At 39.8% G+C, this 26,798-nt stretch overlaps 2 protein-coding genes across 4 annotated transcripts; one reads left to right on the forward strand and one right to left on the reverse strand.

Annotated features, from left to right (window-relative positions):
• The first annotated feature begins 2,134 nt into the window (after window positions 1–2,134).
• SLC46A3 (solute carrier family 46 member 3) lies at window positions 2,135–13,536 on the forward strand. Of its 3 annotated transcripts, none has more exons than XM_027677807.1 (6): window positions 2,135–2,218; window positions 2,305–2,518; window positions 7,765–8,638; window positions 9,049–9,132; window positions 10,582–10,738; window positions 12,099–13,536. In XM_027677807.1, the coding sequence occupies exons 2-6, from the start codon at window positions 2,327–2,329 to the stop codon at window positions 12,184–12,186; spliced, it is 1,395 nt and encodes a 464-aa protein (XP_027533608.1). In that variant the 5' UTR covers window positions 2,135–2,218; window positions 2,305–2,326; the 3' UTR covers window positions 12,187–13,536. The 3 variants fall into 3 exon arrangements, with proteins under 3 accessions (XP_027533608.1, XP_027533610.1, XP_027533609.1); XM_027677808.1 differs by having other exon boundaries at window positions 2,136–2,213; XM_027677809.1 differs by lacking the exon at window positions 10,582–10,738.
• A 3,011-nt stretch (window positions 13,537–16,547) lies between these two features.
• Window positions 16,548–26,552, reverse strand: POMP (proteasome maturation protein). The gene is made up of 6 exons (XM_027677810.1): window positions 26,508–26,552; window positions 24,969–25,066; window positions 24,009–24,069; window positions 21,846–21,947; window positions 19,062–19,155; window positions 16,548–17,497 (listed from the first exon to the last, which is right to left on the reverse strand). Exons 1-6 carry the CDS (start codon window positions 26,508–26,510, stop codon window positions 17,430–17,432), a joined length of 426 nt encoding a protein of 141 aa, XP_027533611.1. The 5' UTR covers window positions 26,511–26,552; the 3' UTR covers window positions 16,548–17,429.
• Between the last annotated feature and the right edge of the window lie 246 nt (window positions 26,553–26,798).

The raw sequence follows: 26,798 nt of genomic DNA on the forward strand, positions 1-26,798 counted from the left end.
ATCATATCTATTGTTTTTAGTTCCCCTTGCAGGGGGGGACTGGGAATCAAAGAGAGCCAAGTCTGTTCCAGTGCACCTGCTTGAGGGGCATATGTTACCTGTCAGCGCTAGAAGATACTCATGAGCAGTTGCTGTTGCACAAAGATAATCAAGTGCTTTAAGGTGACCAGCTTACACTGCAGCCTTGCCTTCAGCACTGGTGAGGCCACAACTTTGCTGGGGCCACTTGGCTCTGCAAACCCAAGCCAAATTAAGACACAGTTATTGGCAGTAGGAAGGACAGAAGCAGAGGACGTCTACAGAACACAGATCCAGAGCGCCATTCTTCGGCAGTGGGAAGGCTGTCCTGAAGGAACTGTGAGCTAAAACAAGTTTGGCCAGCAACCTGGGCCGTAAGACACTCGTGATTGTAAGTGACATGCTCTTCAGAACAGCTGGATCTGGCAAGAAACTTAATGGGGGTCTGGCCAATATCTCTCTGTGGAACAACAGAAAGTTCCCACAGGTTTAAAAATCCCTTCTTCACTATGCTCGAATAAATGTTAGCAGCTGGATGAGTGACCTGAACAGCCCCTCTCACCTAGCAGCCCATTCGCATGTAACCCTCACATGATTGGTTTTGCTTTACCTTGTGATACACAAAATACTGTCACAGGATGACTCAGACTTTGGACCTGGACAGGTCGATGAGAAGGACAATACTATCTACAAGTTGATCTCAGGCCAGAGTAGCACTTTTTTTCAGTCAGTCTGTCTGTGTGTCTCTGTGAGCAAGCCTATATGCCAGACCAAAAAAGCACAAGTAAACGATCAAGGCCACTGAGCTTGTACATTGGGTTCATCCTATACTGAGAGACATGTGACAAGCCAGGGTTGTCCCCAATATTGGGACTGAATGACATGTCACGTGGCAGTGAACAAGTTAAAGCATTATTCAAGATCATATGACCCATGTTACAGATTATCTGTCTTCACTTTATCAAGGAACTGAATTTTCATGAAGTTCCTAAACTGCTCTTGCTTTTAGCAAATAGGACTTTTTGCAACATTTGTAATTTAAAAACAGTATTTAAGACTGAAAGGAGGTCCTTTGGGACTCCTCGGGTGGGACTCACCTCTCCTTGGTGTACCAAGGTCTGAGGAGGATAGTGTATCAGATGACAGGGTGCGCTCCCTCTTTTGTGTACATCAGGGTGAGTTAGAGGCCATATCTAAACCGCACAACTGCAGATGCACACCTGCACAACCTTTCATGTAGAGCTGCAGCATGTGCCACAGCAGCTGTTCCAAAAGGGACATACACCACAACGCCTTTCCCCTGACACATGGCATCAGCTATGTCAGACTCAAAGAGAATGGGATGTATGTCTTCCTGGCAGTGAGGAGTTAATGGTTAGGCTTGATGGCATTTACACTTCTTTTCCAACCTAAAAGATTATATGATTCTATTAACTGGAGACCAGCTGGTGGCTAACACATGTTGCTTTTACACATCCTGACAACCCAAGAGCGTTTGGAATGGAAGCAGCTACAATAAAACCTCTAAACCAAGTCAGCTGAGAGTGGAGCACATGCGGCAGCACGGAGGAGAACGCAGGTTCTTCCTTAGCCGGTGCTCGGCCACTTTGGCCCTGGGCGCGTTGATGCCCTGGGCCAGGCTGAGCTCCAGGCCGGGGTCACAGTGTTAAAACGAGGCCAAAGGCGCCGCTGACAAGGCAGATTCTCGTTGTGTAACCAGCCCAAACAAGCCAGCTGGCCCAGAGCGCACTGAGCGGCGGCGTTTGGCACGATGCTGAAATCGCCAAACTGCTGATGTGTCCCGATCTGCCGCAACAACCCCGCACGTCCCCGGCAGGGGGACAAACAGCGCGAGGAGTGACACGCTCAGCACACGGACGCTGCTGCTCCGCTCGGCCGCGGCCCCGCCTGCCGCGACGCCCCGCCTGCCGCGACACCCCGCCCGCCGGCGGAGCCACAGCGGGCTGAGATGGCGGTGCTGGCGTCGTTCTCTCGGCGGCCTCGGCCGGGGGGCGGCCACCGGCCGGCGGGGGACACTCCCCCGCTGAGGGACGCGGCCGCCCTCCGCGTCCCGCCTCCCGCTGTCACGCACCGCCGGCGCTGCGGGGCGGGGGAGGGCAGGCGGCCGGCGGGGACGCCGTGCGGGGGCACAGCGGTGCGCTGGGGGACGGGGGCTGCTGGAGGGAGCGTCCCGTGTAAGGTAGGCGCTGCCAGCGTGCCGGCGGCTGCTCGGACGTGTGTTTCCCTTTCACCTCGTGAGGATTTGCGGTTTCTTTTCTGACACAGGGTTTGAACCCCACACCCAGAAATGAGGAAGGTTTTGTGCGTGGAGCCCGTCATTTTCATATACCTTTTTGCGACTTCCCTGACCACCCCGCTGGTGCAGCAGTTTATCTACCGGCGGCTGTGGGAGCAGGAGTACAACTCCACTTTCGTGAGCGATAGCAATGTCAGTCACTGCGAGCAGAATAAGAGCAGCCCGACTTATATTAAACAGAAGGTAAGACGGGGGAAGAAGTAACAATTGTAAATAAACTTGCAGCCAGGAGGTGCTGCCTCCGCGTAATCTCCTGTTTTATAACCTTACTTAACCTTTTATAGACAGAAAAGCTGTAGCTTTGCAACCTGCTCTCACTTTACTGTCTCATTGCTCGTGTTTTTCACTGTAGGTAGTGGTAGTGCTTTAAAAGACAAAGATTTGTCTCCAAGAAGATGCTGAGATAAATTCGTATTGTTGCAGGAGTTGAAAATCATCTGAGAGGATTTGGCCCGAATTGGCATTGGGCTGACATTAGGGCGGGTACAACTGGAGGCTCCTTGCAGCAACTCATGCATGTGTTTGTGAGCCACCAGTTGCCTTTGGGGCTCCTAGTGTTCTTTGCAACCATGTGAAGTTTAAAAAATGTCCTGTAATTTTGAGGAATAGGATCTAGTTTAGAAAACATTTATTTCAGAGGAATTACAAGAATGAGGAACAGGGGAGGTGAAAATAAAAAGGGTTGTATTTTTAAAATGTGAAAAAAAAATTAGCTAATCTTTGGACAATCAAATATAATTGATGATTTACCATTCAGAGTACTAGTCTGCCTTGTTGAAATACAAAGACATCAAAATAGCAGCATCTCACAGTCAATTACATTTGTAGCATATTTTCATAATTCAGCATGCTAGATAGTGAATTGTTGGTTAGTACCTCTTCCATTGCACTTCTAATGCAGTTTTAATGCTTCTGTTCTGCTAACTATGAGCTGAGCTGCCAGCAGGAGAGATGGTCATACTCCATTTTCCATTCCCTTCTCCCACCATGTATTGTATCTTGCAATTCTGCAGTTACAGGTTATGGTTTGGATTTGAGTGGGGCACTGATTCAACAGAAAGCTCATCTCTTGGTTTGAAGTGGTTGCTTTTTGACTGTTAAGCAGTACATTGCTCTGACACACTGTGGCCACATGATTGCTGTGCCTAGCACGGGAATAGCAGAGGGAACATATTTCTGGAAGAAATACAGCAGAACCATCCTTGTCAACAACAACTGGCAGTTGGGTTGTATTAAGTGGAAGATTAAACCACTGTAAGGTCAGAAAAGTAGATGACTTGGAGTATTAATTACACAGAAGGTGGAGTTATGGAAACAGTCAGCTGGCATTCCCTTATGCTGCTGTAAAGGTGGCACTTGAAAGTTTTTGCTCACATCCCATATTTGAATTTCTGATGTGCTGCGTATATGCAAGGCTGAGCACCTGAGCTTATCTGCCTCATTTGTCATATATAAAAGAAGATTTGTAATGGTACGTGTTTTCACTGAAGGTGATCAAAGAAATAATTCAGGATGTTTAGTGTGGTGTAGGTTCTTTGTCATGTGACAGAAGCTGGTCTTAGTAGAAAGAATGTGAAAGTAAAAGGGTCAATAGAATTGTAGTCCAGCATGACTTCTTGGCTGACCCATGGAGATAATAACCAGTTATTATCTGAGTAATTCTTGTATTTTATTTAGTATTAGCTCCCCGTTTGGTGCTATGTCTGGGCGTTTTCTCATACAGAACAAGCAGCTCTAAGGAAACCATAAGTTGTGCATACAGTTCTAATTGCAGAGCCCATCAAGAAACTTACATTTCACAAACATTTTTGCATTTTGCAACCCCCCCAAATTCAACCTGACTTTCAAATTGCCATCACCTATGGTTCTGGATATAAGACTTCATATTTCTTTTTGCAAAACACTAAAGCAGAGTCTTATTTTCAGCTGAAGTTTAGATAGCATCTCTGATTGAGGTGATGGTGAATTGACACACATTACAGGTCTTTTGGTTACAAAGTATAATTAACTTGATATTTGAGACAGCAGTTGAGTAATGGCCAACAGAACTTCTTTGTTTCCGTTTCCTGCAAAATTTCCATTTGCTCCATTTCAGTGATTGCCAGTAGGGCATGAGCTTTTGAACAATTACGTTCTTGTCTGGGTATCTTGCCTATATTTTTATACCACACTTGTTACCATAGCGTAAGAGTTTAAATGCTCAAAACACCCATTAATTTAAGTGGAAACTGGTTTCTGTGCTGAGTAATAATCCTGTGTATGGGCCAGAGATAATAACCAGTTATTATCTGAGTAATTCTTGTATTTTATTTAGTATTAGCTCCCCGTTTGGTGCTATGTCTGGGCGTTTTCTCATACAGAACAAGCAGCTCTAAGGAAACCATAAGTTGTGCATACAGTTCTAATTGCAGAGCCCATCAAGAAACTTAAATCCAAGCCCTTTCCCAAGGAAGTGTGAAGTAGGTGTTCTGGATTTTGCAAGACCATCCTAATTGACATATGTTTATAGATGTTGCTCTTAGGAGTGTTCCAAAGAGGCCCAGTTTGAGATTAACTTTTAGAAGCACATCTCCCTTAATAGTTAATTTAGTGCAAGTCCTTATATTCTGAGAATGAAGAAACTTTATACTAATCTCACCTATTTCAAAGAAAAATGTAAAGAAAAATTGAAGACAAAAATCACTTGTAGCCTGCAAAAAGGTAGAATATAATTCAAAATGTATAGTCTTTGCAGCAGCTAGATTAATTATTTCTTACAATTTGAAGAAAATTAGTCATTTTATAATAAAGTGACTTCAAAGGTAATTTGAATACAAGCTGAAGCAATCTGATCACTGGCTTGGATAATACTTTTTTATTATCTCAGAAAGAGCTATATTATTAATCATTAAACGTGATTTATCATCCCATTTACTTATTATCCAATCCATTCCTTTGTTACTAAGTAATATTTTTTATATTATGAGTCTGTCAGTTTATCATGTCCTGTACATTGTTCAATCTCAGGCACTGCGCTTCTCTCTTAATTTAATCTTTATGTAAATTATTGCTTCTTCATTTTCATTCTTTTAATTTTGAAATCAGTGATTTTAAGATCTATTTCTGTCCATTGTGAGTAATTTTTCAGAGTAGAGTGAATTTGCAGATTAAAAAACTAGACCTTTCTCTTCAAATGTATGTAGTTGTATTGATTATTGGAGTTACATGATTTTAAAGCAGCTGAGGGTTTGACCTGTCGTTTTCTGTATTTGTTTTTATTGGCTTTATAAAACCATAAAGTAGATAGTTGCATGCCTTTCACTCTACATGGAGTTTTCCTGTACTTCTGTCTTTTAGTCGTCTTGTTAGAAGACATCAAGTCTTTTATGTCAGCAAGTTTATGGTCATTTGTGGTATCTGGATGTGTAGCCATGTTCTTTATGTTGCACAACTTCTTCCAAAAGAAAGACTCGCTAATATTTGCTGGTTTATTCCTTCAGTATGGTTTGGCAATAATATTCGTATTATATGCTTAATGTGGGTTGAGATGATATATAATAATATTTAATTTTATTTTTAAGGCAGTATCATTTGTTTGATGCTCATGTCTTTGAACATGATGGTTCTAGTAAAGAAATGATGTCTGCAACTACATAGAGTTCTCTTTGTCAGCAGTGGAGGAGTTAAAGATCAGAATAACATTTTCTGTCTCAGTTTGTTCGGTCTTCGTGGTTTTGATCCTTCTAGAATGATAACAGTGCTGGACAGTAGGACACCGTGAATCCTATGGCAGTCAGACACCATAAGGGAAGAGAGTAAAAGACTTTGTAGTGCTGGGAATCTTGAAGGCTTTCCTTGAGGACCTCAGGATCAGTTGAATTTTCCTCTTGCAGTAAAACCTGATATCTTGTAAACAAAGGAAGAGATTGAACTAGAAAGTCATTGTCTTTGCCTGTAAATATAAACATGAATTTATAAAGCATTCAGCAGCTTTTAAAATTGCCCAGAATACATTCCTGTAAGTTCTAGGGTTTTTTCAATGTTATGGATGCTACTCAGTCAGGATTATGTTAGCTACGGACGAATACGTGGAATATAGATCAATATAGGCTGAGAATGGTGTGGGCCAACTTACACAGGTGTACCTGCTACTGATTTAAGAGTGCAGCCCCTGCCCAAGTCAGTGTTATGCCTCAGAAAACTTCATGAAAACTTTCAGTGTGACTTTATTCTCTACACCTTAAAGTTTATCTTAGAGAGTATAAAGGTTTTGTGCAAATAAAGTTACTTCCTTTTCTCCCGCTGCTCTTCTGTCTGATGAGATGGTTTTCTTTGAAAGGGCTGTTGTGGCTGCTGTCTGTCAAGTCTGCATCTATGCGTTAAAAGCAAGATCTCAATTAGCTTGCTGAGTATCTTTTAGCAGCTGCATTCATAACAAGATCTCTTTTTTTTATTAACCTTCCTTTAGTTTTTTTATTTTCTGCAGCCATTCATGTTCTGTTAAATGGTTGGTTTTCAGCTACATTTGATTTTTATACTTCTGTTAAAAAGAATTATGAAATTTTCCCCATAATGGGTGTTTAAAGTTTATTGTTACAGTGTTAGCTGCTGTTCCTTATGTGACACCTGCTGTAGCATATGTATAGAGACATCACTGTCTTGGACAGTTTCTGAACCCAGAGCTTTACAGTGTTTGCAAAATTAGTTAATTCACATATCTATGAGTCAGTATAATATTTAATGCTGTATTTCACATTTGTAGTTGTTATTACTGTTAGTAGTAGTAGTAGTAACATGGTACATTGGGATGTCGGAGCAAATCCTGATCTGTTTATTTGCATTATTTGCTCTACTCCGTGACTAGTTTCTTGTAACCCCCTCAGTAGAATTATTTGTGAAGAAAAATGTGAATAGGGAGCATGTGTGTTCCTCAATCAAAGACTGGTTTACTACTTGTTTCTGAGTAGTATTAAAATAGCCCAGTGTCCTTTTGCCATACCCTGTATTGAAGGAGTACCAGCTCTTGTAAATGCATATTTAAAAGAATTATTCTCTCATCTCCATTGAAACTTCTCTGTTAACAGTACTAGTAAGACTGTGTCTGAAGAACTAATTTCTGGTTTAAAATGTAACAAGGAATATTTGAGGAATATTGAAGATCAAATTACAAAAGCAGGAGTATGAATATGCAATTCCTTTGTATTAGTGATTACTGTAATATAATGCTTCTTATATAGTAATGCGCTGTATTTTATTATACCATAATATGTCATATAATCTTATAAAATTACATTGTATTTGGTTTAATAATAGTATAATTTATAATCTATAAACACATACTGTGCTATTCATCATATTGCACACTAATAATTATGTAAATAATATTGTTATGGATTGCCCCCCCCCAATGTATTACAGTATTTACAATTATTTTTATTTTCTCTTTGCAGGAAGTTCAAGAAAAAGCCTCTGTTTTTAATATGCAGTTGGACTTAACTGGGGCCATTCCCAGCCTTCTAGTTGCCTTTGTCATTGTAGCTAATGGGGATCGCCAGGGACACAAAAGGTCTTTAGTTTTACCATCAATGGGAGCTTTGATTGCTGGTATTAGCCTCACTGCAATATCATATTTTTCCTTGTCACTCTCTGTCCTATTTGCAGTTGCATTTGTTACTGGACTGTTTGGGAGTATAGCAACTTTCCTTGGAGGAGGCTTTGCTTTTATAGCAGATGGTTGTCATGATGAGAACCAGAAAACAACACGAATAGCTGTAGTGGATTTGATTTTTGGAGTTGTATCTGGATTGGCAGGACTCTCATCTGGCTATTTTCTAAGAGGAATAGGCTTTACATGGACATTTGTGACAGCATCTCTGCTTCATGTCATTAATATCATCTATATTATATTTTTTCTGGAAGATACCATAGGTGTATCTGAATTCCAGCATGAGGTACCAGTATCCTATAAAGAACTTCTTAGGGAGACATTTTCTGGGGTGTACATGCTTTTTAAAACTGCCCCTTATAAAAAGAGAATTTTAATAATTGTGTTACTTTTTGCATTTATGACTTATATGTTTACTATGATTGGTGGAAGTTCGCTTTTTACACTGTATGAACTGGATGAGCCACTCTGCTGGAATGAAGTATACATTGGATATGGAGCAGCTGCATTCACTTCTGTCTCTCTGACCAGTTTTTTAGGAGTTTACTTATTTTCTAAATGTCTCAAAGACATTTATATTGTCTTTATTGGGATATTTTCTTACATTGGAGGAATGATCATGGCTGCCTTTGCCAAAACTACCCTACTCATGTTTTTAGGTAAGTTTAGAATCAGTTTTTCCATGGTCAACAATATATATGACAATACTGCTGTGTTATCTGTAATGAATACAGTTGTTGAATATTGGACGTACTGTCTTGAAAGGGTCATAGACAGGTAAAATATACATGGTTGGTCAGACTGATCAGACTGATTTGATTAAAAGATGAAGTGTGTGGAGAGAACAGAATGAATTGCTTATGATTTGGTTTCAGCGCCATACAAATATATTTGATTTATTAATATCTCTGTGCATGGATAATTGTGTCTCAGTGCACTTCTAGTTCTTTCCTGTTGCCTTTTATTATCTGAGGAACTAAGCACTCAAAAGTGCATGACTAATTCATTTGCAATGTATTTGTAAAATCCTGGATTTTAATTACTTCAATATCTCATGACTGCTTTACAGTGAGAGTGCCATCTTTGTTCTCCTTTATGCCTATTCCTGTTCTCCGATCCATGCTGTCAAAAGTGGTTCTCACTGGTGAACAGGGTGAGTAGCATTTGGTTTTAAACAGTGAAATAATATGGTGTTTCAGAACAGAGATGCACCAAGATTACCTTTAAACTAACAGATCTGTATTGGTATTTTAAGACTGCATTTCTTTCAAGTTCCATATAATATGACCCTTTGTCTTGATATTAATGGCTTTTGATTCTGAATTTAATATAAACAACATTGTGTTAAAAACCACTGTAAGTTTCCACCCTCAAAGGAGATACTGTTCTTAAAATAAAGACCATGGGGAACTTGAAGCAGAAGAATGCTCAAGATTTATACAAATGTGATTTCACAAGGGCTTCTACATTCACAAGATTTTGACATGCAGAGAAAGATAGATTTTGTTATTTAGTCAATGTCACACTTACAAATTTAGAAAGGTAAGCAGTAGGTGGTCAACCTTCAAAGCACTTGAAAACAATTAGACTTGGATCTTCAGCTGTGGAGGAACCCATCTTCATGGGTGCCTGTGGCTTCTTAAACATATCCCAAAAAATGTAACACATTACTTCTCAAAGTCCTGTCCTTATGGAACACAGGAAAAAACGCGTATCAGGCCTCAAAATGTGGTTCTAGTATCCCATATTTTGCTTTTGGGGAGCATATATCTTCTAGATTTTGGGAAACATATGCTTTCTAGAAACATTCTCCCAAGTTGTTTGGTTTTATTTTCTAGAAGACTAATCTTTGTATACTAAATCAAAGATCTCTTTGTACTAGCTGTGCTAACATAGACCTCTGGTTTTGCAGTTTCTTGGCATTTTTCAGAGCTTTGGGTACTTGAGTAGTTTGATGCAGGAATCAGGTTGCCTCGTCATCCTTTTCTGCTTACGTACAGTGATCATGTTTGTGGTCCTGTGATTTTGAATACAGCTTGGGAAAATGTGTTCAACAAGACACTGATGGGATAGACTGCCACTCCAAAGGGTGGTTCAGTCCAAAAAATGTTCTTTCTTTCTTTTCAAAAATGAGGGGGATGTGGTTAGATGCTGAACCAGCAGTCTTCATTGGATCAGTCTTTTCGGCATACAGGAGTGAAGATTAGAGAAGGAAGAAACAATAAAGGGAAGAGTGAGAATAAAGAAAATTGGAAGGGATAAAGGATGGAAATGTGTAGAACATGACTAATGAGGATGAACAGGTTGAATTTCATATGATAAGCAGATTCAAGAAAGTAGGAATAGTGACAGAATAGTAGCAAAGAAAAAGTTTCCATCAGCAAAATGTTTTATTTTGCTTTTATTCATTAAAAAGAAAAAGTATTTTGTAGGAGTTTCCACAGAAGACATTTCCATAGCAAAGTATGATACTCTGATGCTTTTTACTTGTATACTTGCAAAAATACTGTCGATAGATCTTTCAAAACATGTTTAAAAATGTCAGTATTTTGAAAAGGTTTTATTTTGTTTTGTTTGTAATTCACCCATTTATTTTTGGCAGGTGCTGTGTTTGCTTGTGTTGCCTGTTTAGAAGTTGTGACCGGCAGTGTTTCAGTTTCAGTTTTTAATATTCTGTATGCAACTACTGTTGCATGGTTTTCAGGCTTTAGCTTCCTCCTATCGGCAGGTCTTTGTCTAATTCCACTGACTGTCCTGTGGTAAGTACAGATCAGGAGGGTGCTTCTGACTACTTTTGCCAGTAATTTCTGTTCTGACATGAGTTGAAGCTGAATGGTTTAGTGTGGTAATTCTCAGACTTCCCTATTTTCTAGTGTGTTGTAGAAGCTCCAGTTTCACACTTTTTCTCTGATCCAGCTACATTCCCTCAGCCTTATGCTGTGAACTTCCCCCAAAGCGAAGTCTACCATGAATGTACCGCTTGTGGGACACACCATAGCCTTGCCCACATGTGTGTGCCTTCCCTTGGTTTGAGACCTTTACATGGTCTTTTTTAAAGGAAAGCCTTTCACAAAGAACAAAAGTAACAGATCTCTTGAAATGCATGAGCTTAATTTTGCAATCTGAGCTTTTCTAGATGTTAATTAGGGTTACAAACATGACCAATCACGCTGTGAATTTAATGGAAAGCTCTCTGTCCTGGTCTTTGGTCATACCTTGTGACCCAGTGCCAGTAAAATCTGTAAAAGACTTTAAGGCCCAAAAGAATAAACCTGTAGATGTGTTTAAAAAATAGACCTCTATAGCAGTTGTGTCTAATTGTATCTGGTGACCACCTAGTAATACTGACAGTGAAATACCATTATTCTTGAGTACTCATAAAAGCAAAGGTCACTTTATGTTATTTCCAATATAAATTACTTCTTTTTAGGATGCTGAAACAAAACTTTAAGTGACAGAAGGGTCATTTTTCATTAGATAGATTTATATTCAGTGGGAGGGGGGGAAAGATGTATTCCTTAAGAGGGTGGCACGCTTGCTAGAAACTTGTATAGTTTTTCCTAATACTTAGACTTCACCTCAGTCACCTTTTATCTCTATATCAGCTACACTTTAAGATTTAAATAGGCAGTGATAATGCTGTAGCTTTAGAACATTTCACATAATTTCAAGTCTGTACCTGCTTCACTACAGATATTTACCATCAATCAGTCCATCCCGCCATCAGGACTGTAGTCCATCATCACCATAGATTTTTGAAGTTATTTTTCTTTATCTTCTATCATTAGTGTTTCAGGTATCAGACCCTTTGAATAACCTTTCTCTGAACCTTTCTTTTGAGAGTGTCATGAAATGTTGCTGTTTGAGAGCGAAAAGGGTAGTTGTTCCAGTCTGTAATGGACATGGTAGTTGAGTACTTTGATCAAAGACAGAGTAATGATATTGTCTGTCTTCTGTAATGAGTACAAGTAGTGTCATTGCTTTTGTTTACTAAGATACATCAAGAGCTTTGTGCCACAGAAGATGGCTGTACAGAGCTATCCAGTGTGTTTGTTGGTGCTGAATCAGAATGCTGTTACTATCTCAACCAAAGATATCTGTCTTATCTTTGTCTTACAGCTGGCTTCTGTGCACAAGCTGGAATGGGGAGGACTTGGCTCTGCTGGTACCTGAAGAAGTATCCAGCATAGAGAGTGCTGATAGTTGAACAAAGGATCCACATACCTGGCATTTCTAATCTCACATGCAGTGGCACAGACCATTCTGTCATACAGAGACCATAGAGATAACACAACACAATCTCCAAGTGGCCCTGCAGCAATAAGCACTAAATTGGTAGCACTCTATACTCAGTCTTTCAGCACTTGACTAAAGCTAGCTCTTAACTATGCAAATAGGCAGGCAATTGAGATTATAATGCTGCTTTCAGCATGAGGAAAAAAATTAGGTAGGGTGATACTCCTTCCACTTACCCTTTCTCAAGTTTGAGAGTGTCAGGTATAGATTGTGATACATCTTGTATCATTCTAAATGGGGTGACAGAGATAAGTTATCAACTCAGAGGGTGCTGGCAATTCTGCTGAAGCCATTGGAGCTTATGCCAGATGAGGATGTGGTCCACTGTGTACATCTTTAAAGTCCTATCTTAATGATGAAGCCCCCAAACCTTTCTAAAATTACTAAAAAGGTACTGGAGGCAGTACTTAACATCTGCTGTAAGCAGACTTACTGCTCTGCAGCTAGCAGAGTGTGTTTGTGTAAGTATAATGTATGATGTGTGGACCTTGCCTGTGATTTAGTTCTTAAAACGGATTTTTACACAGAACTTTCAGGAAATTTCCAGCTTGCAGAGTGTGAAGTTCAGCCTGTGCCTACATTTTGCAGAGGCAATATTGCACATTTATAATTTTCCGTATATTAGGGACCGCATACAGACATCTCTATTTTTTGTCCCAGAGATATTTCTTATTTTCTAGTTAAGTTGGTACTTGGTTTAAATGTTTCTTTTAGTGAAAGGCTGTAATAGCATTTCTTATCAGTGGATCTTTATTTTTTTCACAACCCTGAAATGAGGTGACCAAATCTGAATCATGAATCTAATTGTCTTGTAACAAATGCAGCATAATTATATGAGCACTTGAAGAGCATTTCTCATCTTCAAAGCACTTTACAAATGCTATTAAGAACATTCTTCCATAATAGATGCTCTCTTCCCTCTTGCATAGAGAGAGAAATTAACGGAGAGGACAAGTGACATGCCCAAGGCCACAGTGCAAACTGGTGAGACTGCCAAACCTAGGAATCAGTTTCAGCTTTGACTCCTCACCTTTTCCCTTGAGATCTTTAAGTAGAAATTATTCTGAGTACTAGCTTCTGGAGTGCACAGTGGAAGTGAAAACATAACACCATGTTACAGACCACTCCCATATGTTGATTTTTTTAAGAGTTTGACAGCCAATACTGTTCTGATCTCTGAAAGTTGTGTGTGACTTGTCCCCCCAAACAGATTAGACAGAGAAGTCAAAATCATGGAAAGTGGCTGACATTTAGAGAAGGAGACCTCTAGGAAAGCAACTATGATGTGGGAACTGACTTGCACACAGCATAGGATAAAAATGCACAGACATAGCATGTGCTGTATAACTGATGACCTGCTTACAGCCATTGATACCCATCACATGAACAGAGAACTCCTGCAGAACTTTTCAGTGGTACTCCACCAAGAAATAGTAGTACTGCATCATTATGATACTATTGTAGATCCTTCACAATTGAACAATTGCATCACAAGGTATATATTGTGCTCACTGAGGTTTGAAAGAGGGTTCAAATAAGGTAAAGGAGAGCTTACACTATGCAGGAGACCACTGCCTGCTCATCACAGGTGAAAACAGTACCATTTATCCAGGGCAGGGGGAACATTTACACAGCTAACAGCTATAGCCAGCTCTTACACTTCTGTCCTGAACTATGGAGGCTCATGTTAGCAAGTAAAGATCATTAGCTTTTCCTTGGTAGTTTAGACACTAGCCAGAAAATAAAACTGCTTAACTCTCCTCCTTTGAGGTGCCCAAGTTGCTGCCAACTTGTGGGCAGAGTTCTACAAGTGGGTCCAGAACATAATGAGTACTTGTAGAGAGATTAAGAAAACACTGATGTAAAGGATTTCAGCACAAAGATTACATTGTCTTCCTTGCCTCTTCATTATGCAGTTATGTAAGGCTTTATGAAATTAACTATTTCACAGAAAACTGCCAGGGAAAAAAAAGGCAAATGAAGAAGGGGCGTGTGCCTTCACTTCCTCTTCACACCTCTGGTAGCACTGAGACAGTAGCAACAAAGCAAGCCAGTTCATGGTGGGGTGCATTAGTCCAACTGAGAACAAGCACGTACGCTTCAGGAACGGCTTTGTTATGGTTTGCTTTTACTGTACAAAGTATGTGCTGTTTGCAAAGTATTTCTTGGAGATGCAGCATTTAGAACTGGCTGTAAATTTGGGTCAAAACACCAAGGATATGAACTGTGTTAAAATGCCCAGCATGGTGCAAGCTGAGGACCCAGTACTAATATGCTTCAGATTAATAAATCAAAATATCAGTTTATAATAATTGTTTTGTGTATAATGCAAATGATTTTGATATAAATTAATAATGAAGTTTGGTTTTTTTAACTCTGTTGCATTTGTAGTTCTTGCACTTTTTAAAATTTTGACAAATGGCCAATGGCATGACTGGTAGAAGAATGTTTGTGTAAACAGAAGCAGCAGCACTATGGTATCATCTATTTTTTGTGATCATAACAAACAAACAGCAGAGCAGGAAGATGGGCTTTTGCCTCCCTCTTGTGCCGGGGAGAGGAAAAAATGCTGCCGAGAACATCAGTACCAAGAGAAGGCAAGGAACTGCAGAGCAGGGACAGCATGCCATGTGGAAGAAGTCGGGGTGGGGGCTTCTGTTGTACCTGCCAGAGCAGTGGATCTGGAAGTGTTTTCCTCCCCGTGCTCTGTCAGGGTCTGTCCCAGCTCCACTGCCCAGGCGTGGCATGCCTCTGTGGGTTGCTACATGCAGTACCCGCTTTACAGAATGAGGTTTATATGAAATGGGGGAGAATGGACTGGGGCAGAAAATCCAGTCCCCAGCCCAACCCCCTGCAGCACTGTCTGAGCATAACCCTTCCTATTTATCTTAAAAGCTCTTTGCCTCAGTCCTGTTTGACTCCCAGTACTTTTATTAACAGCATAAATTCTTGCACAGGCCTCTTACATGTCCTATTTGCTTTCCAGCCTGGCTAAACCCCTAAGATTAGCTTCCTTACAGACATAATTAACAATGCACCATGCACCTTCCTGCCTCTGAACGTGGCTTGATCTCACCCAGGATTATTACAAAGTATACTAATTGTTGAACAAAACCACCTAGAAATTGCATCTGGTTCTTCACTGCACTAATGAGAAACTCTACTGAATTACTCGTCTTAATGTAGGTTTTGCTCAGATGCAATAGCATCCATCTTCCAACCAACACTAGGAAAGGCCAATCAGCTCAATACACTGAAGTAGGGAGCTATAAGGTACCAGTAACTGTACAACTATTGGATGGCTCGCTGTTTTCTGGGACAGTGCTGGTAGGAGGGCAGACCTTAAAATCCTCCTGAAAATCCATGCCCACACCTTGAATTGTCACAGACCTGGCAAGGTAATCCCTCAGACTTTCTGGCCTAAACCTTGAACAATACAGTTTTATCAGCCCACAAGGGACCAGGACAGCTATGGACAACAAAAATGGGAGTAGATCTACGCTTGCACGTTCAATTCATTGGTCCTACATTTAACCTCCCTAAGGCAAAATAAACTCCAAACGAAATTGCTTGTACTGCATAGCAGAAGCCTCTAATCTCTGCAAGACTCAAGTGAAAGACAATTTTAGAAGCTTCACTTCTTCAATGAAACAAGTTTAAATACAAAACCAAATAAAACCACCAGTGAAGTGTCTCCTACTGTCATCTTAACGTTTCTAATTTGCTGCAATGTTTTGCACATAAAAGCACTATAAACTTTACAGGACAAAAGCTAGAAGCTTTGGCCCACATAGATAGGGAAATTGTCGCAGCTATAAGCCCACTGAAAAGCACAAGAGATATTTGCAATTGTGAAAAAGAGGTTTATAGCAACATTTCTGCTAAAATAATCTAAAACAGAACACCAAGTGCACTTAGAAATTTAACTAAGTCAATAAAGCTTGCTGAATAAAGAGTTCCTGTCTTGGAAATATTGTTTCAAGCTCCCCACATATGCCAAAAGATAACATTTTTTGAACTGCAGACTTTTTTTCTAATATGCCCCATACTAGCTGCCTTGCAGGATTTATATATGACATATGCACGTGTATGACATTAGAAATAATTGTTACAACCTGAATTTAATAAATAAAGAAAACTTCAGCACACAAAAACCCTTTCAGTGGTCTGCTCCTTTAAAAGGTGTATTTAAGTATAGATCTCTCATTCTCCCTTAATTAAGACTTGATTTTTGTAAACATACAAAAAATTATTTTTTTGTACCACCATATCTTCATGTTCTTACTGCAGCAGCTTTATTAGGTACTTTCATAATTAGGCACTGCATTCTTTCTTATTACTAAAATACCTAGACCTAGGAGTGCTCTTTTGGACTATGTTCACAAATAAGATTTTAAAATATCTCTTTAAACTCCAAGTGGAATTTGCTTCTACTTTCAGAAACCAGAATATCCTCCTAGGGACACACATTAAAAAAATCTATACTTTTAACTCTGTTCTTACAGCAATACTTCCAATTCTATACAAAGGCTTAATAGCTCCCTCATAAACAACTGTCACGAGTGGGATAAAACGTATGTAGCAGGATTATATTGGCAGTGCAGATTTTAAAGGTCTTTAAAGATATTGCAATAAAAAGGAACAACATTGTTTGTGTCATGGCTAAGAGATGCTTGATTTATGATTAAATGTATTTTGTAACACAAGAGCATTTATAGCAAACTTTTATTCAATAGTTTAAAAGGTGTATGGACATTTTCATGAACAAAGAGTTACTCAATGGAAAATACCTTCCTTTCCCTCTTAAGTTCTTCCACGAGAACAGCCTTTAAATGCATTAACCTACAGCAGTCAGTTTTCAAATGCATGGGTATTTTTGGATTTCTTGTGTACATATATAGCATTTCCATATTTAAGAAGCTATTGTCCTGAGCAGTGTATGAAAAGACATTTAAACTACCTAGTTACAGGACATTTACCTGATTGACAAGCACAGAACAATTTATAGACTTTAAACATTTAATATGCCTTTTCATCAAGGAAGGCAAATGATAACTGTAGGACTGTTTAACACTGTTAGTGTTAATTTAGTATCATGTATTTAGATCTGCAGTAGAAAGACACACACAAAACATTTTTGTGGAGTATATTTTGTTACAATAAACCAAGCTTGTACTCCATCATCATGTGTGGTTCTCCCATAACCTCACTCTGTGAAGGATCTGGAAAAAGAAAAGTTGACAGCATGAGGCTTTTACTAAGGTACAAAGACCATCAATAACTATGAAAAAAACCATTTTTTCATTATAACGTTTAGTGCAACAGTTGCTTGACTGATTTTTGACAGTGTTGCGCAATGTAGCTCTGTAACTCATAAGTCTGTCCAAAACCTTGATCAGATAACAAATATATATATCGTCATAAAGACACATATATTCTTCAAGCAAAACCAACCATTTCTACATAAGCACAGACTCCTGTAGCCTGAATCTCAAGGCTGATCAAGTTTTGTGTTTAAGAAAACAAGTCTGATTGAAGCTTTTCTCCATAGTTGCCCTATACCTGTTTCCAATACAACTTCTCTGTGCAATAGCTCACAGTCCTCCCTTCTGTTAACTGGGATATACTCATGGTTTCTTTTCTCCACCCAACTGCTTAGTTTCACAGAAATTCTATAACCTTAAATATTCCCTCCATTCTGTAGAGTATGGTTGACATTAGCCACTGTACTCAAAGGTTATCAAGGACTGTACAGAGAACACAAGAGAGACCAATACTGATAGTATGAACTTCATTTCCCTATTAAAAAAAAAAAAAAATCAAGACCAGAAGACAGGTTATGACTGCACTTCGGAAGAAATACCACTTTCTTTATAGGTGTATCAGAGTGTTTTCCTTCCATAAATAAGACATATTAATGCCTCTAATTCCTCCAGAGACAAAAATACCTAATCCAGTCTCAGCTAATAAGTAGAGTCTTGCCAAAAACACTCGTAACCCACTTGTCAGCATTCTATAAGCATCTAACAGCTTGTTGTGAGCAATGGTAAATAACCAACTTCCTATAAATTATGTTCAACATTGCTCTTCCCCTGCTGAACCACAGTAGCCTGAGATTCCTTCCCTCGATCCCTGTATATCCATCTCAGAATTTTACTTCATGCCTCTAGATTCCTATTTATTCTTTATTATTTCCAGTTTCATATGTCCCCAACTATTTTCATTCTCCAATCGCATGTCAAAATACTCTCTCCCTTCTTCCGTGTCCTTAAGTACCAGCTAGAAAAAAATAATTTGTTTAAAACCCATTTTTCCAGGTTTATTCTCTTCCACACATACTGACAGCAGATCACCACACAACTGCAACCGATTGAGTTAATTTGTGGAAGTCTCTGGTTCATTAGTTCCATATCTCCCCTCTGGCCTTTCTTTCTTTTTAATTACAAAATTTACAAGAACTTTGTATATTTGTAACCTCTGCTCCTCGAAATCTGCACAAGTAGTTGAAAGTTTCTGAGGAAACAGGCATACAACGTAAGTGCATAATCTTCTACTCCTTTAGAAACCCAGCCTACAAGCAAATACTGGCTTACACAGTAGTTTGAAGTAACACAATTAGCAGCTGAAGCACATTTATTTCTCCTTCCCCAGTGCTTCTTTGCTTTTAGGAATTAATTCTGTTCTTTGTATTTTATAAGTTTAATTCTCTTGTTCCATAGAGGCAAAGAACTTCACAGCTCCCATACTTTAAATGTTTCCATAACACTAAAACCAGAATGTATTTACCATTAAGGATATCCTCAAAACCAATGCATTCATCATTTCCCCTCAGAGTATCCAATGCCACGTTTGAACTGTGAAGAAATGGGAGACGCTGGACCTGTAAGAAGAGTTCAAGCAAAAGTTCAAGTTTCTGCAAGTCTGAAATAGAAAGGGTTCATATTTGGACTTCTCAGTCTGAAGCAACTGAGGAAAATCAAGAGGCAGTAACTTTCTTTAAAAACAATGCTGAAATAAGAGAACTACTGGCACACGTAGACAGCAAAACCTATCTAAACACCACCATCTTCTGTTGTTTCTCTCTCTGTTGGAAAAGAGCTGCCTTTCAGAAGATTTTTAGCTTTCACTGCAGTGAAAAAAAAGCTACTAGAGCAAATACTGTGCTTTAAAAAAAAAGATGTACTTTCTTTCTCTTCTGTAAAACTCCTGTCACATTAAACTGGGGAGGCTCACTGCAACAAACACATTCACACCCTGCGGTCAGTATTGGGCAATTGATGTATACTGCTGTTGGACACCAGATCAGTTATTAGGTCAGAACTAACTTGTGGAGTGTGTGTGTGTGCGTGTGCGTGGAGGGGGATGTCATGGGTCAAACCTCTTGGGAGGAAGGGTGGCGTCGTGTCATATCCCTCATGGCAGCCCCTGGAGCCTACATGGGGAAGCCTCGGAGTAGCTGCCAGTCACAAACAGCCTGGGAAAACTCTAACACCACACATCCTGGAGCCCCTAGGCCAGCTCAGATTGGCAAGGACAGTGAGGACACCATCCCTCACCCTGACCTGAAACCCCCAGAGTGGCTGGTGGGTCAGAGATCCCAGCTGGAGGTACTGGCCATAGGGACCAGAGCAGATAAAACCAAGGGCATGTGTTTGCCTTGTGTCGTGGCCCTGCCATTGGACATGCGAGAACTGGTCTTCTACGAGGCTTCGGAGGTAGCTATATAATCTGTCTCTCCCTCTTTCTCCTTCTCTCTTCTTGATCCCTCTGCTTCTCTTTCTTTGCTTCTTTCTTGATGCTTAGGAAAATAGAGGGATTGGATCTTGATTTACTGCATTTTGATTTAAGTGTTGTGGATTAATAGTATATGCTGAGTCAGTATTGTGTAAAACATTTTGTCTAGCTTGTGTGGTGTCCTTTTGAACTTTGACCAAGTCCCCTTATTTACTCCCCTAAATTAATAAAGAAATTCCTTGGGAACAAGCCCGTGGCTTATTATCTTGACACTATCTCGAGGTATTAAAGAACTCTGTATCTATATATTAAAGTAAAACTCATAGCCAATCCCATGAGCTGGCAGCTCCTGGGGCTGGAGTTTTACAGCTGCAGAATTTGGAAACTACATCTCTGACACAAGTCAGGAATGCAAGTGAAAGAGCTATACTGATTTTCACATTTAAACATAATCCTCTTTGCAATTAATCTAAATCATAATTATTTCTCTGATCCCCACCAATTCTTAAGCTTCAAGTCCACTCCCAGTTACTTTCAACGGTCTTCTGTACCCTCCATGCACAGAATTACCAAAAAAATTTTCAAGTGGCACACACAGCATTTAGAACCTAAATATTCTGAGAAGGGCGTATCTGTACTTAAAATTGCATTCAATGCTACTAGAGATACTTCAGTTATACCATGAACATACTTTTCAACCATAAAATTATCGTATCTCTACACACAAAATAAGTCCAAGATTTCCATAATCACGACCGTCAGAAGTACAAATACACTATTCCAGTAAATATCTTGAAGTGAAATTAAACCACAAGAGTACTTGTATACCCAACATGAATCTGGAAGTGGAAAGCCTTCTAATCACCATATTTCCCCCACCCATCCCCCAAAATATCTGTGGAGACACACTAGCAAGATATCCTCACCTCCCTCATTCTCTACAATGTGCTAACCTAAGTTAGGGAAAAGACTTTTCCTCACAAGACAGCACAGCTGAGATTCAGAGATGTTTTCCTATGTCCCATCTGACTTTCAGATCTTTGGGACTAGTAACTTCTGCCAAGTTTAATCAGCTCACTGTGGTTCAGTAGCACCTGATCACTGGGAGTACAAAATTGCTCTAATACACTTGGAAAACCAACTCTTAATAGCTTGACAACCTTCAACAAGCCAAAAAAGTTTACTAAGACCAATGAGCTTTCTGTGTTTCCTAAGGGACAAAGTCAGCCTCTCTCCAGCTACTCTCCATCCTAGGAGAAAAGAAGGAAAAGGAGACAGACTGAGCTTCTCAATTCAGAATTAAAACCTTTGAACTTAACTCCCTGTAGACCTCCCTTGATCTTACAACAAAGGCTGCGGAACAATAAGCACATAGCAAATTCTCTGTTTCAGGTTTCACATTACCTCTATATCCCCTCCCAAATCACTATCCACTTCAGACCTCCAAGTCTCTTTTCCTTATAGCTGCAGAGATTCCTTCCCATAAAGGCCATACATTTCCACAGAAGAGAGTATTAATTTTAGAAATTATTACTCAATTCCTCCTGCTTTCCTCTGAAGGCTGACAGGAAGCTAGTCCACTGAAAAGCTAGAAAAGTTACCACTTCACCAAATAACCAATAAAAGAAGAGCAGCTGAAAGGCTTTAGCATATTGACTCTTCTGAAAACTCTTAATTGCAGTGTTTGGTTAGTTGGTTTTAATAAAAGCAGTCCAGTGAATTAATTTCTTTTGGAAACATAACGTATCTCAAAGAAAGATGTCTCTATGAAAGCATATTCCGAAAGAAACATTTTTCAAGAGGTTTAAGTTATACCTGTTGGATAAAAATGCTTACCTGTTTCACTGCTCTGAATTCCATCTGCAGCTTTAAAGGTGCATGGATTCCTTGAATATTTCTCAGCGTGGCAAAGTTTGTTTTATCTTGATTTAACTGGAACTGTCACAAACAACATTGATTTTTATTTTAGAAAGTTATTTTCAAGTACAGCCATAGAAGAGATTTGTGACCTGCTTACTAAATTTCTACGTAAAAATTCAGTGATACCATCATATCTCAAATGTATGGGAAAGACAGTGATGAAGTAAGATTTGTTTTATGAAACTAAAATTGCTTTTTGCTGGATTTTATTCCAAATTAATACTACCAATCTTATTATGTTATTTTTGATAATCAGGACATGTAACACCACCAAGTGGTATAGTTTTGCACTACTTTACTACCATATTATCCGCATGAATAGGAAGCTAAGTCTGGTTTAAAGATCACAAACTTAAAATCCACAATTGATGTCATTGTCAGCCATCAAAGACTACTTGAAAATACTTGATATACTTCTTTTCTGATCAAGTAGGAAGACAGAGCACCACTTATACTCTGTATGACCCTGAAAAGCAAATGAAAGCTCATAATTTTACCAACTGCTCTAAGACTGATCAGTAAGACAAAGAAAATCTATTTAGTAGAGGGTCTTTTAAAGAAAAAGTGCTGGCTCATGAATACTGAAGTTCACAAAAGTAAGTTATACTTAATGTTAAGCTTAAGCTTGAATAACCCAAAAAATACAAATCTCTTATTCTGAAACCTGTACTCAATTACCATGACAAAAGCCTACTAGTAGAGAACATCGAGCAATATATGAGATGTCAAAAACCAACAGGAAAATGCAAGCCAAAGGTGCAACAAGCATTTTCTTCATAACAGCATATATTGAGTGCTTTTCAAAAGTCAGCAGAAAATACTGATTATATTCCTCAGCCCAAACTTATAATTCTGGTCACATTATTTTTCCATTTCTTCTATTTTATAAGGGTAAGGATCTCTGGATAGCAGGAACTATGGGTTTCTACTAGTGCTACCTGAATAACCTTTGTAACATTTATGGCAGTAAAAACAACCATGGCTATCTCAGGCTAAGGTAAGTCTTTTCCCATTCATGAAAATAATTCTTAGATAAATTGGCCATAAGCTTACAGAAAAACTAACCAAAGAAAATGTGGGAGAAATAATTTAGAAAATTTGCATACTTCTTAGGGGATCACACTGCCTGTTTTAATTATTTCTATGCATTTTTGTCTCTCTAGCCTGCCATCTTTTAATTATGCAGGTTTTATATAGCAAGAACAGAGTTAAAAACTAGGTTATAGAAGTTTAAAAAAAAAAATCAACTGACAAATAGCTCTGAAACATTTATAGTATTTATAAATAAGCTCATAAAATTGGAGTCACAATAACATCATCCTTGTAACACAAGGCAACACTAACACTGGTTAAAATTAGAATATATTAGACATTACAGTCAGACCTTGTCACGCTGCTTAACTTAGCAGTTTGGAACAATAGATCCGTCTTCAGGATATTTTGATAGATTGGATACATCGTATCTTCTCTGCTGACAAAAGAGGCACTAGAGAGGACATTCAGCTCAATCAGCTGTCAAGGCTGTCAAGTTATCTGGTTTTACCTTCTACAGACCACTCCTAATGGTCCACAAGTGATGACTAAGCCAGACAAGACCACGCACACTTATGACAGACTGTATGTGTAAAATGTCTAGATTGGGACCAAGTAATTTATTGAAAAATACATATGTGTTCAGAGATTGAAAGTCTGAAAATAAAGATACATGGTAAACCTACAGATAAAACGGGAGGATCAGCCTTCCAGAGGTGTCAGGTGGGTCTCTCACCTACCTACAGAAACTGCATACACTACTAACTCAATAACTTTTAGATGACTAAATCTTAGCACACAAATCCCTACTTGGAAGCCTGTTTATATACTTGGAGAGAGTCATAAGTACGAGGTTAACATTAAATAAATTTGCCCAAAACATTATTTGTATAAAAAATATGTTACTGTTTTGAATATCTTTATTCTGTTAAAAGACAAGACTATTCATTACTTGTTACTGCACTAGCAGTCCAGGTTACCACATTTTTAATTTAAACTTCATAATTAGCCAACAGCAAAGATGGCTACATTTGATGTCATACTTACATTCTTTTCTGTCAGCTCCAGTGGGTGACTGGGCAACAATTCACTTTTCACACTTGTAAAACTAAAAAAAAAAGTAAAAAAATTAACTGCAAATTAATTGGGATATTTTTTTAAATTGCATTCCCAAACTAATCTCAGATACAAACACCACCCCACAGAGATACACAATTAGCAATTAGCACAGTTTGAACTACAAAAAAAAAAAAAAGCTTAATAGTGAAGCAGCAAATAAGACCTGTAACTAGAGCACTATCTGAAGAAAAAGAATTTTGATTTCAGGCACTCTTGTTCCTTTATGCTTGACAAAACACAATGATAGTATTTCTTCCTTGATTCCATTAAGAAATAGAAAAAATATTAAAAAATTAAAACATAATGGATCTACTTATGTCCAAGCTACATTGTATCTTATTTTAAACTTTCCAAGCTTTTGCAATGCAATATTGTACATACCTCCCCCACCACTCAGCTGTATTACCGGCATTTTAAACTCCATGAGCTTATTTCAGATTCATTATCCAAGACACAAATAACCAATCTAAATAGTTTTGCACTTACGTAAAATGGCAAACCCCAAACCCACTCTTTTGACTATATTACTTCTACTTTTTGTACCAATGCTGAAACTAAACCATTTCCCACAGTGCTAAGGCAGACTTACATCCACGTATACTAAAACTAGCAGATATTTCACAATTATTAATAATTTGTCTCTTTTGTAAAGAACAGCATCACAAAGGTAAAAGTCTGTTAATGTTACCTACTTCTTGAAATGAGATTTCACAGAAAATCCATGCTTGAAAGAGAATTTGATTAAATATGTGGACTTTAGGCTATAGCTTTTGTGACACACGTTCCAAGAAACTTCTTTAAAAAGCCAACATTAACACATACTTTCTTCCTATATCTGAAGTTCACCATTGTCTGTGACACAATTCAACAAGTAAAAGTAGAGCGTACCCTCTGCGCAGAAGATCAGGACCTTCAAATGGCCCTGAAGCTGAAAACTCAGTAAGTGGGATACTATCCTTCAACAGAGAAGCAGTGCCTCTGGAATTCTGGAACAAGAAAAAAGTGAGGATTACTTTAACAAAACCAGACCCCTTTTGTATGGGTCATTAGGCCAGGCAAATGAAATAAAGTGCTCAAAGACTTCTTAAAGTAGTCCTGGAAGCCTCAGACTTTTGAGTCTCTTAAAAAAAAAAAAAAAAAAGGCAAAAAAAGAACAAACCAACCCATAACACAAACCCTACACTAAATTAGAATTCTTTCAGAGAGTCTGGTAAGAGTTAAAGATCCCAATAACATATTCTTTGGATCCGGTTGAAACAGTTGAAACTGCAATTACCCCTTGTTCGTTCCCACCCCGGGCTGCAGGGATGGAAAGGAAGATGGCAGGTCCTGAGAGCTGACAGGACAGAAAGGAACATGTCTGAGCATTCCTTCATGTACTGCAATACTGATGTAGTCAAGTAAGATCAAATTGATTTTAGCCATGGTTTGAGGCTGTCATAAAGAGAACAAGGTGTACTTAAGCAATCCAATATGCCAGTTAGCTGAAAGAAAAAAGGAAAAATAGCAATTTGTAGCAGAACACCAGAAGTCCACACACTTACTAAGTAAAGCCATATTAACCCAGACCACTAATTTCAAGCTAACCTACACGATTTTACTGAAGTGATTTTAGGATTGTTCACACAAATTGCTGCACCAATGTGTCAATGCAGATTAAATTGTGGAAGGTGACAGTAATGAGCTCTTCAGTGCAGGAGTTTCCTCCGGCAGCACTGTCAGATCCAACAGAAAAATCATGCTTACAGTTAAGGTCTTTTGTACTAACGCATGAGCTTCCATTGACATCGGAGCTATAAGACAGTCCTAAAATATCTGTTTTACGTGTATATAAAGCATCTGCAACTGGCACACTCAACACTGACCAGACCTTTCTGAGACTGCTATTAAGTGAAAGCGTTAAAGAGATACAGTACCTAAGGGACGTGACGAGGGAAAAACCAAAGTTAAAGGCAAGGAAAAAAAAATCACTAAATACTCCTCAAAAGCAATACTGTAGAGTCCCACCAGTGCCCAGCCTGTCTTAAGTGGTCCCACCACCGCTGCCCACCGCGGAGAGCCGAGCCGTGACATCCCTCCCCCAGACTGCGGGAGGCCGGGGACTACTGGGGCTCCTCATCTCGCCCCGCTCCCAGAAGAAGGGCTTTATCCACAGCTGCCAAGCGCCCTTCACGCCCATGAGGGAGCCGGCCATGGCCGCGCCGGACCCCCGTGACTCAGCACGGCCCCGCCGCCACCGAGGACACCGAAAGGGGAGAGGAAGGAGGAGGGGGGGGTGCAGGGCAGGGCAGGGCAGGGCAGGGCAGGGCAGGGCAAGGCAAGGCAAGGCAGGGCAGGGCAGGGCAGGGCAGGGCGGTCCGGTCCACTCCGCTCCAGCGCAGGCCCCCCGTTCGCGCGCCCAGCCCCGCGGCCCCTGCTCGCACTCACCATCTTGAGCCCCGAACGCGCGCCACCACTTCCGCCGCCGCCGCCCGCTCACTTCCGCCCCGCCCACGGCGCGGCGTCACGGCGCGGGGCGGGCGGGGCCGAGCGCGGCCGAGGGGCGGGGCTGAGAGCGGGTGCCCGCCCGCCCTGCGCTGCTCGCGGGGGCGCGTTCCCGGTCCCGTGTCCTCCTTGGCAATGGCCTTCCTTCTCCCGGGGCTGTTGGTCGTCGACCGAGCGCATTGTTCACAGAATCACAGAATCAGTTTAGGTTGGAAAAGACCTCCGAGGTCATCG

This window comes from Neopelma chrysocephalum, unplaced genomic scaffold (genome assembly GCF_003984885.1).
Source record: "Neopelma chrysocephalum unplaced genomic scaffold, ASM398488v2 Primary Assembly neopelma1_43, whole genome shotgun sequence".
In the NCBI taxonomy this organism is placed as follows: domain Eukaryota; kingdom Metazoa; phylum Chordata; class Aves; order Passeriformes; family Pipridae; genus Neopelma; species Neopelma chrysocephalum.